The sequence below is a fragment of the Platichthys flesus genome, chromosome 11 (genome assembly GCF_949316205.1).
Source record: "Platichthys flesus chromosome 11, fPlaFle2.1, whole genome shotgun sequence".
Taxonomy (NCBI): domain Eukaryota; kingdom Metazoa; phylum Chordata; class Actinopteri; order Pleuronectiformes; family Pleuronectidae; genus Platichthys; species Platichthys flesus.
The window spans coordinates 1,109,115-1,124,463 of NC_084955.1; the positions used below are offsets into that span (position 1 = coordinate 1,109,115).

The 15,349-nt window shown below is 41.1% G+C and overlaps 2 protein-coding genes across 4 annotated transcripts; one reads left to right on the forward strand and one right to left on the reverse strand.

Annotated features, from left to right (window-relative positions):
- Positions 1-5,764: 5,764 nt before the first annotated feature.
- Positions 5,765-9,602, reverse strand: LOC133964430 (uncharacterized). Of its 2 annotated transcripts, none has more exons than XM_062398507.1 (8): positions 9,403-9,602; positions 8,645-8,678; positions 7,616-8,292; positions 7,466-7,511; positions 7,293-7,384; positions 6,872-6,982; positions 6,323-6,569; positions 5,765-6,120 (listed from the first exon to the last, which is right to left on the reverse strand). In XM_062398507.1, the coding sequence occupies exons 1-8, from the start codon at positions 9,408-9,410 to the stop codon at positions 5,920-5,922; spliced, it is 1,416 nt and encodes a 471-aa protein (XP_062254491.1). In that variant the 5' UTR covers positions 9,411-9,602; the 3' UTR covers positions 5,765-5,919. The 2 variants fall into 2 exon arrangements, with proteins under 2 accessions (XP_062254491.1, XP_062254490.1); XM_062398506.1 differs by having other exon boundaries at positions 7,607-8,292.
- Positions 9,603-9,958: 356 nt separating this feature from the next.
- Positions 9,959-15,057, forward strand: fbxo43 (F-box protein 43). 2 transcript variants are annotated; one of them, XM_062398512.1, is made up of 6 exons: positions 9,959-10,120; positions 11,089-11,936; positions 12,087-12,815; positions 13,273-13,375; positions 13,578-13,772; positions 14,398-15,057. In XM_062398512.1, the coding sequence occupies exons 2-6, from the start codon at positions 11,140-11,142 to the stop codon at positions 14,644-14,646; spliced, it is 2,073 nt and encodes a 690-aa protein (XP_062254496.1). In that variant the 5' UTR covers positions 9,959-10,120; positions 11,089-11,139; the 3' UTR covers positions 14,647-15,057. The 2 variants fall into 2 exon arrangements, with proteins under 2 accessions (XP_062254496.1, XP_062254495.1); XM_062398511.1 differs by having other exon boundaries at positions 9,960-10,120; positions 11,089-11,945; positions 14,398-15,055.
- The last annotated feature ends 292 nt before the right edge of the window (positions 15,058-15,349 follow it).

Genomic DNA, 15,349 nt, shown 5'->3' on the forward strand with positions numbered 1-15,349 from the left:
GAAATAATGGTAGAAAACCTGGCAATCATATACTTTCTCTTCACACCTCAAGCTCATGTGGATTATACCTCAGCACTTTCAGAATCTTCTCCAGGTATTTCACATTTTTGCATTTTTCAATGTAATTATAGTCCAGGTGCTCCACAGGGACACTATATTCAACGATGGTGGATTGGCTTTGAAGAGCCAAAACTGCATCTGCACTCATGCCTGCAAAGAATTTTAGATACTTACGAGTCAAACACTTCAATCAATCAAATAGTACAACAAATCGACAAGCACATATAGGGATCATACATGGACATAAGCAGGCAAATGCCAATGCAAGCAAAGGAGTAAATAATAAAAATAGAAATTAATTAAATGAATGCAGAAAGTCGTTTTCTGTAATTATTTATTCATACATGGCAGCCAGGCCTTGGCTGCACCAGACAGAGAACAACTGGTGGTGGAAGGACATGTCGTCCTGTTTACTGGATGAAGTTAGCTTGGCAGCTCTGAATGATATATAGCTATTGCTAGCTTAGAAAACGGAGCTAACCCAACGTGATTGTTAATTAGGCTGCGTTGTCTCTACAGAACGTGCGCTTCGTATTTGGGTCAAAACAGACAATCTTTACCCATAAACTGTTAATAGTGACTCAAACAAGAGAAATGCTACCAAAGTTCAAATAAATAACAGTACCTGCTGCTGTGTGTTGAAAGTCTTCTCTGAAGAGTGGGCTGTGTTACTATGGTAACCACGCAGGGCAGGCCAAATCATGGCAGCGGTAACTAGTATAGGCACTTCCGGTGTCCACCGAAACTGCCAATGTAAAGGCCGCTGACTATGATGCCAAAATGTTTAAAGGCTGCTTTTGCTGCCACACTGTTTGGGCCAGCTGCCCCTGTGTCCAAACGTGTTTGGCATCTGCGTCTGTTGCCACATTGTGTGGCGGCAGTTGTCACTGCCGGCACACCGTCTGAGAGCAACAAAAGCTGTTTGTGATTTATTCAGTAACATATATACTGGTTTATGAAAGTGTATTAGATAGTGTGTTAGCTCTTAGGGGGTTTCTTGATTCACTCAAAATGAATCAAGAAAAGCTCAAACTCTAAGACTATTCCCAGTATCAGTTACAGTGTGACTGATACTGTGCCTGAGTAAACTGTGATAAACCAAAGATCAATCAATCAAATTTTATTTGTATAGCCCATATTCACAAATTACAATTCATCTCATAGGGCTTTAACAGGGTGTGACATCCTCTGTCCTTAACCCTCAGCAAGAGTAAGGAAAAACTACAAAAAACCCTTTTTAACAGGGTAAAAATATGTAGAAACCTCAGAGAGAGCCACATGTGAGGGATCCCTCTCCCAGGACGGACAGAAGTGCAATAGATGCCACGTGCAGGAGAACATCATCAATAATCAAAGTCTCTAGCAGCATTGATGAAGCACAGTCCATGCTCAGCAACCATCTAGACCACGATCCACCATCCAGACCAGACGCCACTTCAGTCCTCAGTCACCGTCCACCGCCGCCCACCAGGAGGACCCATCACAAGCCACCACTGCGGTCCTGGTCCACCACCCGTGCCCAATGCCAACGCGACACAGGGTCCGCCACCAGCACCACGATCAGCCCACATGACTCAGAATCCGCCACACTGGATCCAACACCGCGACCCCCGGTGCGCGATCCACAAACCGTAATCCATGGTGCGGCCACAGAGGCCCTGGATCTGCGGGTGATAAAGCAAAGGGATTCCGGGGAAGGGGGATAGGGATGGAGAAGAGGAAGGAGAAGCTGGAAAGAGAAGCTCCGTGTGTCATGTGTCATAAAATAGAACAAGTAACGTTCTGGCGCACTAATTAGCTCTAACTATAAGCTTTATCAAAAAGGAAGGTTTTGAGCCTACTTTTAAACGAACAGATGGTGACTGCCTCCCGAACTGAAAGTGGTAGATTATTCCACAGCCGAGGGGCTTGATGGCTAAAAGCTCTGGCTCCTACTCTACTTTTAGAGAATTTAGGGACGACAAGTAGGCTTGAATTCTGGGAGCGGAGTGCTCTAGTGGGTTTATAAGGTATTAACAGCTCTTTAAGGTATAAAGGCGCTATATTATTAAGGGCCTTGAAGGTGAGGAGGAGAATTTTAAATTCTATTCTAGATTTAACTGGAAGCCAGTGTAGCGATGCTAATATTGGAGAAATGTGCTCTCTTCTCTTTGTTCTCGTCAGGACACGTGCTGCAGCATTTTGGACAAGCTGTAGAGTCTTTAACGACTTCCTGCTGGAGCCTGATAATAATGAATTACAATAGTCCAGTCTCGATGTAACAAAGGCGTGGACTAGTTTTTCTGCATCTTTTTGTGAAAGGACATGTCTAATTTTTGAAATATTACGCAAGTGGAAAAAAGCGGTCCTAGAAATTTGTTTTAAGTGACTATTAAAGGATAAATCAGGATCGAAGATCACTCCCAAGTTCCTGACTGTTTCATTGGAAGCAAGGGCAATGTCGTCTAGCGCAGCTATATCATTAGATAATGCATCTCTAAGGTGTTTGGGGCCAAGTATTATAACCTCTGTTTTGTCTGAGTTTAATAAGAGAAAATTGCGGGTCATCCAGGTTTTTATGTCCTTGAGACATGTTCGAAGTTTAGTTAATTGATTACTTTGTTCAGGTTTTATTGACAAATATAACTGGGTGTCATCCGCATAGCAGTGGAAATTTACCGAGTGTGTCCTGATAATGTTTCCTAGTGGAAGCATATATAATGAGAATAAAATTGGGCCGAGCACAGAGCCCTGTGGAACACCATGATTAACTTTGGTGCGCACAGATGACTCATCATTAATTTGCACAAATTGGGAGCGATCAGAAAAATACGATTTAAACCAGTTAAGGGCGGTTCCATTAATGTTAATTAACTGTTTTAGTCTTAACTGTTTTAGAGCTAATTTACTATGTTTGACATTTTTCTTTTTTAGAGGCGCTATTGAGTCTAATGTTAATCGTAATGAGTCTGCAGAGCTATCAACGAGGTGGTCGATCTCAATGGAGCTCAGGGTTTTAAAGAATTTGTTGTTTATATCTACTGCTAATACGGGTTTAAATGTAATTGGGATTATTTCCTTAAATTTAGCTACAGCACTATCAGGTAGACATCTAGAAAATGAATTTTTTATTAGTGGCATATATTCAGTTATTGAAAAATCAAAGGTTATTAAATTATGGTCTGATAGAACTGGATTGCGCGGAAGTACTGTTAAATTTTCAATTGCGACACCGTACGATAATACAAGGTCAAGTGTGTGGTTACCACAATGAGTAGGTTTGTGCACACACTGACTGAAACCAATAGAGTCTAGTATTGAAATAAATGCTACGCTAAGGCAATCTTTATTATTATCAACATGAATATTAAAGTCACCAACAATAATAATTTTATCGGTCTTTAGGACTAAGTTTGATAAAAACTTCAGTAAAAAACACAGGGAATTCCTTTAAAAATTCAGTATAAGCCCTGGGAGCACGGTAAACTACGGCAAATATGATTGGCTGTTGGTGGTTCCTGGATTGGCGTGGAAGACTAAGAACCAGACATTCAAATGACTTGTAGCTGAGTTTAGGTTTAGGATTAATTGATAGACTGGAGTTAAAAATAGCAGCAACTCCACCTCCTCGCCCAATTTCTCTAGGAACCTGTGAATTGATATGACTGGGGGGAGTAGATTCATTTAGACTGACATAATCATCAGGATGCAGCCACGTCTCAGTGAGGGACAATAAATCTATGTTGTAATCAGAGACTATTTCATTAACTAAAAGAGCCTTTTTTTCCAGTGATCTAATGTTTAAAAGACCACATTTAAAAGTCTGGGTTTCCTGTATTGTTTCAGAGGTTGTTTTAATTTGTATTAAATTTTTGTGTGGAGTTCTCGCTCTATTATTGTTTAATTTCAATAATTTAATCGGACGGTGAACAGACACAATCTCTATGGGGTTTTGTGACTGATCCAGAGGGAGCGCAGAGAAGTGTTTAGCACTGCAGCTCTGCTTCCTGGTCCCAACTATGGGTTGTCATGTTATAGACTTAGTAATATTCCTAGATAAGAGAGCTGCTCCATCCCAAGTGGGATGAACGCCGTCTCTCCTAACAAGACCAGGTTTTCTCAAAAAAGTTAGCCAATTATCTATAAAGCCCACGCCGTTTACAGGACACCACCTCGACAGCCAGCGGTTAAAAGACAACATGCGGCTAAACATGTCATCACCTGTTGTATTAGGGAGCGGGCCAGAGAAAACTACTGTGTCCGACATCGTTTTAGCAAAAGCACACACCGACTCAACATTCAATTTAGTGACCTCCGACATACGAAGCCGGGAGTCGTTGCTGCCGACGTGAATTACGATTTTATTGTATTTACCTTTTTTAGATTTAGCCATTAACTTAAGTTTAGATTCGATGTCGCCGGCTCTGGCCCCTGGGATACAATTAACTGTGGTCGCTGGTGTCGCTAACCTGACGTTTCTCAGAACCGAGTCGCCAATAATCAGAGTTTGTTTATCAGCGGGTGCCTCGCTGAGTGGAGAGAATCTATTTGAAACGTGAGCTGGTGGCTCTTTAATCGTGGGCTTTCTAAGTCTAGCACTATGCCCCCTCTGGAACGTCACCCATCTGCCCTGGGCTCCCGGCTGCACGGGACTAGTCTGGGGACTGCTCGTTAAGGCTAAGCTACGTGCTAAGCTAGGTGGCTCCGCGGCTAGCGGGAGCCGGCTAACTACAGCTAACGGAGTTTCTAAGCTGCTGAGCCGAGCTTCTAAGTCAAGGATAAGGATATCAAACAGTCAGCAACAAAGAACTGGTTCCATAATATATGACGTGCTCATCAGTGTTGGATTTTGTTGGTGATTTGTGTAGTGAGAGTTTTATGTTACAAAATATTGCTCTGCACTTACCTTGTTGGTATATTTAAAAGCTTTGAAAGTTTGTCACTTCAGAAGAAGATATTGATTCTAACATCCCCTTTTCTTTCAAAGACACACAACCAGAAAATGAGGTTGAAGGAGAGACACCCTCTGTGCCCATGGTGATGCAATGGATGACTGGGCAGGCACACAGGCATTTGCTTGTCTCAGAGAGACAGAAATTCAAAATAGCCATAGTATTTGACCACAACTGTCTAGAGCACATGCCAGGCCACACTGTATGTTATCCTGTTGTTAGTGCTTGCACCAACACTGTTACACTTCCAACAGCTCATCTGGGGGATTACGAGTCCTTTAAAACCAACTTGCAAACTGCCATTAAATATGGTGCAAGCTTTGACAGACTGTAGCTAGTAAACGATACTCTGATCTAGTTTACTCTGTTCTACTTAGTTTGTTCATCTAGTCTTTTCCTAGCCATGTCTAATAATTCTCTTGTCAGTTCAGTTCCTGCCACTCCCCCCTTGCCATGACATCACCTCGTGTTTGTGTTAAATCCTGTTCTAAGTAAGTGTGCGTAACAGACTCCAAACCTAATATTTTAGCGTTTTAAATAATGTCAATGTTAAGTCCAATTGTCATTGCGAAGAGTGTATATTAATGTGGTTCACAACAATATGGCACACATATTGACAATGTTCTGTTCTGATTGAATAAAAAAATATATATATATTTGCACTAAACTATTTGAGTTGTATGAATACATATGTGAATTGCTAAATCCCTTAATTTGGCCTTAGAATGCTGTTTTTAATTACAGGCAAGTCAAATTAATATAAACTACAACACTTTTACTCAAATTGGGCTTTATTTGTGTATAATTCACATAAATGCTGGTTGAGAAAGTAAAAAACTTGCTTCTTGATAATAAGTTAGAACTGCCTTTGTTAGAATCTGAGGTAATTATGGCAGGTTGAAAAGATGCATGTGTGCATGTCAGAATGTTAGAGTCCGAAAGCTGTTCCAAGAGCCTGCAAGTAGATGTCCCGACCAAAGGATGAGGACTCTGTGGTGGGGTTCACTAGGTGCTGTAGTGCAGCAAGTCTTTCAGCTGACAGGGGACATTGGATGTCTGGTACAATAACTCCATGCTCAGTGTTGTCACTTTGCTGTTCCTGAGAGGGTTGCTCCTCAGCTTGCTGGATCTGGAATGACCAATAAAAGCCATCCATACATCAGACATCAGATTACTGGAAAGTAGAATTATCTTCTACACCCATATATCAGATCAGAGATCACAAACAGTCTTCATGCCCTGTTTATATTAAGATGGTGTGTTTTCATTTAAGTTTTGCTTCCCGCATCGGACCCTTTTTGCAGGTTAGTCTCGTATGACCTTATACATACCTCTACCAGGTCTGGCTCTGGCACAGGTGCTTGCAGCATCCCGATCATCCATAGCTGATTCGGTGTCAGATGTCCCTCTGTGCTTAAGGGGTGACAATTCCAGCTCTCCGTAAAATGCTGCAAATCTGATCGTAGTCGTGGTATGAAGACATAGCCCACACAGAAGAGGTGGACAGCAATGGACAGGTCAATGAAGCCCTCTTCCTCCAAACTGTGGAGCACGTCGTAGTACGTTAGGCGTTCCACTCTAAAAACGAGCGAGGGGATACAGATGAGACAAGACCGTGTAAGGCTTTCACAACACTGAATTAAAACCTGAAAATGTCCACTATTAAAAAGCAGCAACACCCGAAAAACTTATTACAATCAACTTCAAAGCATTTCCCATCTTTATTTTTAGATAAATTTAGAACTGCAAAATGACTTTATGGCATAGAAGATTTTGAAAACTGATGGGATTTAATATTAACATTCATACATTTTACCCGAGGGGTTGGTTATATGCATTCTAATATTTTCTGAAACAGTTGAGCTCTGGTATTCAATTACCTCTGGTTATGGACGCTTTTTCCAGCAATAAAGCTGCCACGGGCTGTTCCTCGCACAGTAAACATGCATCTAGCGATGTCTACATTTTCAACCCCTTGATCGGCTCGTACTCTGAAAGAGAAAGACAAGGTACAAAATAATATATTTTACTGTGTTAGAAACAAGCATAATTTCCACTTATTTTTTTATTACAACAGTCTCTTCTATGCCACTGGAATAACTAAATGAGTGTAGGTAAGCCCCAAAATGTCATTGAATTGAAGCAGAGAAGTGATCAAACATTCATTACCAGTCACCCCAGCTGTTGGGAACATGGATTGGTATTTTGTTTGTTTTTAAATTACTTATTTCACTTCATTTCTAAAATTGTGTGTGTTGACATTTTATTGTCATCTTCTGAACACTAATTTAATGCGCTTGCCTTGATGGCCATCCATTTTTCCGAACTCCATCCATGAAGAATCCAAAAGCCGTCTCTGCTCTGTTATTCCCAGCTGTGTCCAGGTAAAAGATCTGTAACGAAGTGGGACACTTGTGTAGTAGTTCACAAGATAAATAGTGAATGAGGGATTGAAAAAAACAAAAAAACATTACCTTCCTTGAAAAGCCATCAATTGCTCCAAAAATCACAATGTTGTACCTAATAAAAAGGTAATATTTATACAGCACTGATAATACAATTGGGTGACATAAAATCACCAATGATTAGAAATTGTTCAGTAGGAGAAATAACACCTTATTAACTTGTGGTTTGTGTCGATGTGGACAAGAGACAAGGGAGCGGGAACAGAGTATGTCCGTCTTGCAATGCAAGACAGCTGGACCATCCTGGCAATTATTCCTGCACCATCCACACGCTGCAATGACATCTTTACTCTTCTCCACGAAATCCGATGCCCCATTGCTTGTAGAGATCCTTTCACTAGCCTGTAGCCAGCATGGGGCATTCTTGCCTTTATAGACCTAACCTTCTGATCTAGCACATCATCTGATATGTCAGAATAGCATTTTCTGACAGAGAGGTTATGCTCTTGCATCCGTCTATACAGAGTTGACCTTGAAATGCCATGGAGGTCAGTCAAAGAAGTCAGTGGTAACCCAGAACTGAGTAGATTCAGGAGGGTTTGACTTTCTATGTTTAGCCGGGGTCGCCCCACACTCCCAGTCCATTCAACCACAGCTACATCATCCAATAGTGGAGGGACAATACTCTGTGAGAGATAAGTGCTGACAACTTCAGACAGCTGTTGTAGACTGCCTACAACACACTCAGGAAGGTCAATATAGGCTGCCCCAGCTCGAACAAACTGCAACTCCTGAGAGCAAACAAAGTGCAGGTATTCAAAGTCAATGGGTTGCCTGTTGATGACAGAAGTAAGTCTATCCCTGACTCTCTGCAGGAGCTGCCATCGCATGGGTTCCTGCAACAAGGTAAAACAAACCTAAGATAACATGAAAGTAAGATAACAAAAAGATAGTGGTTTCACACATACAATTTTAAGCTTGCACTTATTAGTATAAAACTCGATTTTGCTGCAAGAAATTTCATCTATCATTTTTATAATCATAATATGCTTATATTAAGGTGCATAACATTGTAATGTGATCATACAGAGCATAGCATAAATGTTATTAACAATTGATTCCGGTAATGCACAAGCTGTACAATACTACAGGACAATACTGGAAAACAAGTAATATTTGATCCCTTATTTCCCACAATGACAACACCATGAACAAATATAAATTTGAAGAAATGAGCCAATACCCTACCTGGGCCTGTGATCTGCCGGGTTGTTTTTCCATTCTGGGAAACAGAGAAAGTATTATTAGCTATGTGTTTAAGCCATTTTCAATAATACCGTGTCACTACACATTCCCATACTTATAAAGCTAAGTAACCATAAAGCCATATTCCCAAAGGTTAATTTTGGTTGGTGGCCCAAAAGTTGGTTCATCGAGATAAGCAGTAGGTGGCGCAGCGCCAATCAAACCTCAAACGTTGAAAAACAATGTAGACAACACGATGGAAATATGACATTGATGTTTGTTTCATGTATTAATTTGAGGAAGGTTACGGTCTCCTCATCGCTCCACACAGATCTGATGTTTTTCGTCTGCCGCTATTATTAACATTGAAAACGCACACAAAAACATGTGGATGGAAACCCAGACAGCTCAGCTAGCGCGACACCTAAGATGAGAAAGTGACTAACGCTAACTAAGCTGGCTAAAGGCTGATCAAATAATACAGCACATCACAAATATAACATAAGCTAACGTTAGATCGTTGAACACAAATAGTCCTGTTAACTAGTAGCTACATGCACAACGTCATGCAGGCTAATAGGCAGCCTGGGCACGTAACGTACCTATGACTAGCTAATTGAGCTAAGCTAGCAGCTACAGGCTGATAAAATAATATGTATTTTTTTAACCCATTACAACATCCACATATCGTTAAACAAAAGCAATCTACATGCACCAGTTGAAACATAACATTCTTGCTATTACTATGACGGAAGACATACCTGCGCATTGACTTTCTATCCTCTCGGCTCCCGAGTCCTGCTCGTTCTCATCATGGACTTCAAAACTCCCTCTCTCGTTACTAACTGTGGGTGTTGCCAAGCTGTCACTCCGATCGAGACTGGCCAATAGAGACGTGTCTTACATCTTTCGGCGTAGGTCCCGCCCACGAGATTCAGCTCAACAGCAAGCAAAGCTTTTGGATTCGCAAGCAAAACTTTAGGATTCCCATCAAAACTTTTGGATTCGCAAACAAAACTTTTGGATTCGCAAACAAATCTTTTGTATTTGCAAACAAAACTTTTGGATTCCCATTAATACATTTTTAATCACATTTATTTAACTTGCAATAAAACATTTTTTGATTGCAGTGTTGATAGTTTTGCTCTCAAATCTATTTTTTGATTGCAGTGTGGAAAGTTTGCTCTCAAACCTATTCTTTTTGATTGCATAATAAAGACACAAATCTACCTCCATACATGAGTGGCAGTATCTGTTGCTACCGGAAGTGCCTCTACGAGCTTAATGTCTCTCCAGCTGCACGCTGAAGCGGAAACACGTGACACCGTCCACAGTGGGCTCCAAATTTGAAAAGGTGGCTGCTCGGTGACGGGGCCAGCATGAAGCAATCACAAATAAGGACGAGGGGCGCATTCTAACTTCTTCAGCTGATCCCGACCAAACAGCACTGACTTCACATTGGCCCACTTTCATCTACAAGTAAGTTGTTATCCTTTTCAAAATCCAGGTATAAATGCACAATAGTTTGTGTTTTTATTCAGTTTGGTGAGCCATTACCATTCAGGAAGCGTGTCGTTCCCTACTATGTTGAATGTATTGCACACGTTATGTGGTGTAAAGGTAATTGTATATAAGTCGATGCAAACACCAAGCTGACCTGTTGTTATTAGGTCTATGTGTTTATATTGTGTTTGCTACACGCACGGAGTTTGTTTGTCAGCATGTGGATTTCTCATTAACGCAGGTGTCTCACATCGTGCTCATTACCCTAACGCGTTTGTTACGTAACAGTACGTGTTTAGCGTAATTTAAGGTTATTTGTCAAGCCCATTTCAAGGCTTTAGATCTAATGCTTGGTTGTCTGTGTATAACGTCATTTTGCTCATCAGAACGTGCACACTAAGATGAATAGTCACCCAATGAACCAGCAGCTGTCTCGTTAGCTGGTGTTGGCTCAGTGTTCACTGGGAATAAACGTAGGAATCCCGGGGGTCCACTGGAGGCAGTGGAGAACGAGTCCGGACACGTTGAGTTGGCGGCTCAAGCTCACTTTATAGCGGCATCACAAAGAACCCGCGCATTCAAATCAACAACAAGCCCTCTCATAGCAACGCTGATGAAGCAGACTGTGAGTTTCTGTCAGGATCTGATTCAGACTGACGCCTCTGTAAACGGGGAACCACTGAAGGACTGACTCCACTTTTTTCTTTTATCATCTATCCCAAAAAAAGAGCCCTAAAATGGTGCCTAATTAGAAACTTTACAAACACATGCAGCAGGGAAGATGGCTTAGCTTTGTGACAATTAACTATGTTTTTACATAATCTCTCAGGTAACACTGACACAATTATGAGTTAGTAGCCAGGCAAGAACGCTGAATGCTGTGCTGTGTTATTTAATGCCATGCTTAAGTGGACATATTATTTACTGTTTTTTTTTGTGTGCAGGTCACCTCACCTCGTGGTTCTGGGGAAAAATTTGCACATCAGAGGAGGGAAATGCAGTACACACCTGAATCCAATGTTTACCCTGCCAGGTGCAAAGAGCAGCACTGTTATGATGACTGCTTTGACAGTGGATACTCCGGGTTATTCTACAGTCCACAGAGCATCAGTGGAGGGGACTTCTGTAGGTCTTTGTCACCTGTTGAATTCAATAAGAAGCCCAAAGAGAACCTCAGACTTCCTGTCACACCGAAAGAGAGGAGCAGAGAGTCGGCCAGGTTTTTGTACAAGGACTCCAGGGCAACACAGCTGCCATCAACAGTTAGTTGGTGTGAAACTCCAAAAGTGTATAAAAGAGATGCCTCGCTGCGACACAGACTTCTGATGTGCAACCCGAACACAGATGTCAAAACTGACAACACAAAATCACTGAGCAACAGAAGGACTGAATCTTCCACCATCAGTATCCAGTCTGATCACTGGCTCAGTGCATCCTTGGACTCTCTAGACTCAGTGATGGGGGCTTTGGCATCAAGCAGTTTAAACCTAAAACAGGACCTGCCTTTATCTGGCAGGAAACGCCGTGTCCTGTTTTCACAGATGAGGACCTCCACTATTGAAGATGGTAAACTCCACTCTGGTCATCCTGCCAATTTTGAGAGAATAGGTTCCCTCTCAAGTGCAGATTTCAGTAAGAGCTTTTCTGCCTCTGATCAAATGATTATTGAGACTCCGAACTCTAGAAAATCTCTGCCTGTCTCATCCAAGGAAAACTCTCAATCACCAGTCAGTGTTGTGAAAAATGACCTCAATTACTTCTTTTGCACTCCATCCTCCTCACATACACCCAGGTACATCAGGTACATGTTTTTTTTAAGATTTGACTTTCACAATGTATTTTTAATTTTTCCAGCCAAATACTTGAAGCTATGAATAAAATAATGTTCTTTTCATTAATCAGAAAGCATGATGGCATTAACTCCCTTCTAACCCTGCAATAGGTTGGTGTGTGAAGACAGTGGTTTCAGTTCCCAAGACTCCTCAGTGGACCACGATGGCTCATTCCAGGAGCTGCTGCTCGCTGCCTCCAGAAAAAACTGTGAAACCCCAAATCTGGCGGAGGCAAAGCGGCACTCCCGTTTGCAGCGTCAGCACAGGCTCTCCACGCTAAAAGAAGGGGGCTCTCAGTCAGAGGAAGACCCAGCAGACAGAAAACATGAACATCTTAATCTGTGCCACAGCTCTTCTAAAGATGTTTTTGCTGATGATGCTACTCCTCGCAGGGTTCTCTCTATTAAATGTGATAATAGTTTGACTTTTGATGGTTTGACCTATTCAAAACCAGATTATGCCACCCCTCTCAGAGCCACCTCCGCCATGCCAGAAAACATGGAACCTTTAGGCACAGCTGCTTATCCAGATGTTAACCCTCTCAGGACAACCCCATTAAATCTCTCACTGACTCCAGCTTTGCAGCTTGTTCATGCTATGTGCCAGCAGAAAGCTCAGATGTTTGCTGGCCAAAGTCCAAGCCTGAAGGAGCAGTTGAAGTCCACAGCAGCACTGGCCCAGACCCCTGTGACATTTAGGACAGCTATGCCATTGGCAGGACTGATTGGCAGGAAGATGGGGGTAGGAAAGGTAGACATACTCACAGAACTGAAGAAGAGGAACCTCAGGCACATCCTCGCTGTCATACTCAGTCACCTTGCCTCTGAGAGCATCCACAGGTGAGGTCATGTTTTAACAAACTTTACTTATCACTTCTATAAAACAAACAAAAGCTTTTCTACTCATTAATTGTATATCTCAGCACATTCAATGACGAAATAGCTCAATTCCCATCAGATTTATCTTATGCTACTGTCGCACATGACCATTTATGTTCAAAATCTTATAGTGTACACAATAAGTTGTACAGAATCCTGTCAATTTAATACACATTTAAATGTATAATGGATGCTTAACTCAGACCAAAGTACAGGACATTATTCTTGTCCAAGTAGAAGATGTATGAAAGCTTTTAATTAAAGATCTGTATTTCACCTTCAAAGTTTTGACAACTTGCTTTTGTATAGTTTTATTAATTTAGTGTAGAACCTGATTATTTCTCAAACCATCAGGCTTGACGAGGTGCAGTGAGTGCTGAAAATATTGGTCTCATACCTGCATTTGTTTATTTGTCAGGTGTGGTCAAGTGTGTAAAAGCTGGAGTGAAATTATCCGGCAGGACAAGCGGGCTGCCTTCAGGATTAGAAGCTACCTGAGTGAAGTGACTGCCTCTCTTGAGGTAGGAGATTTGCTATATTAGTTACTATTGGCTGATAGTCACTATAGTGTTGTCAGTATATTTCTGTGACAATGTGCCTGTTGCTGTCTGATTCAAGCAGTAATATTGCATCAGCTGTGAAAGGAAAAACATCCATTGTGACATTAACATGTTTGTGTGCTGATTTGAAATAACCCTCAAACTTTTTGCTTTTGTCCTTCAGCTCAGTGGTGCAGTCCATGTCCCTGATGCAGAGACAAGACTGACTCTTCTAAAGAGGTCGGCCCTCAAGACGGTTCAGGCTCAGTCCAGGACTTCAATCTACTGCACCCCGCAGTCAGGAAATAGAACTTCAGTCCAACTACAGCACTGTGTCGTACAATCAGGCAGCAGCAGCAAACGAGAGAAATATCTAGAAGTGAGTTTAAAACATCACAAAGATTTCCTCTAACATTTATTATAAAGTCTTCTCTTAGTCATAACTTACTCTTCAGTCATGGTGTTTTGTTCAGTGTGTAAATAATCCACAAAATCCATCCATAAGACTAGTAATCCACACTCTACCAGGTCATTTTTCAGTTTCCCTATGCACGTGTGTGTGTTTTCAATTAAATGACAACAACCTTTCAGTATCTTTTTAATATCTGTACTTGCATGGTCACCTCCTAATTGACAGACAACTTCACCTCAGTCTAAATGTAATCTCTCATTAAACCAAGCGCAATGTGTCAGCTCTTTTTGTGCATTGACTTACATTGAAACTTAACATGCCTAAGAAATATTTAGTGATTGATCCCTTTCAAAATCTGGGCACCTGGCAACATCTCCCCAAATGGAAATGTCGTTACTGATATAAACATACACAACTTAAAGCTCGAACATAGCATTTTGATGTTGCATTATTCATTTTCAATTAAATGCACTAAAGCACACAGCCTGAACAAAAATCATGTGTGTTATTATTGGGATGTATTAAATTATACATTGAAATGTTCACAAAACATTTACTTTGAGTGATGTTATAACTTTTTTTTTTTTTTCAGGTTGCCAAAACTCTCTTCAATGATGAGTGCCTGAAGCCCTGCCCTAGATGTCAGCATCCTGCTAGATGTCACTCGGTGAAAGGGGAAGGTGTGTGCAGTAGAGACGACTGTGGTTTCAAGTTTTGCACCGCTTGCTTGTGCACTTTTCATGGATCTAAAGAGTGTGGAAGCCAGTCTGTTGGCCGTCACAAAAAGGACATACTTCTTCCAGGAAGTGCTCAAAGTCGTAGAAACGTCAAGAGACTATGAGAAGGGAACTCTATTCCTTCTTGCTATGCCAGAGTCCATTAAGCACTTTTTTTCACCTGCATAATAGGGAGAATGACGCTTTGCAACAATGAAACTGATTTGTTGCCAGTACATTGTTCTGTGCTCATTATTTTGTCTTTGTACCGTTTTTCAACTCAACTATTTCTTCTGAGTTTGAGTTTTTAATTATGAATTTGAAGGAAGGCACCCAGCAATACATTGTTTAAAATTTAGCTGTTGGTGTAATTCTCAATATGGTGTTCAAGTGTAGATAATGTTTTTTTGAAATTCCTGAGATTTTCAGCTTTTACCTATGTCTTTTCAGATCTGTTTTTAAATAAATCTTGTGATTATTTTATTTTTTACACTCCTGTGTCACTTGTCTCATTAGCAGAGCTCCATGTTCTCTGTATGAATAGATGAGTATTTGCTGCCATCTAGTGGTCTAATTGCACCTCGTCTTAACAGCTACAACAAAGTACATGTAAATTGTTTCCTTACTTTTATAACATGTAAACAAACTTCGATAGTCTTAGTAATGTAACTTTTAAAACTAAATTATAATAAACGAAGGTTAAGGTCTCGAAGCAACAGAACAACAAATGTATTTTTCCTGGTTTCCTCTAGTTAAACATTTACCGCCCCCTGTGTTTTGAAATGAATCCACTTCCATAGCAACCTAAAGTTTGTCTGTAATTACACT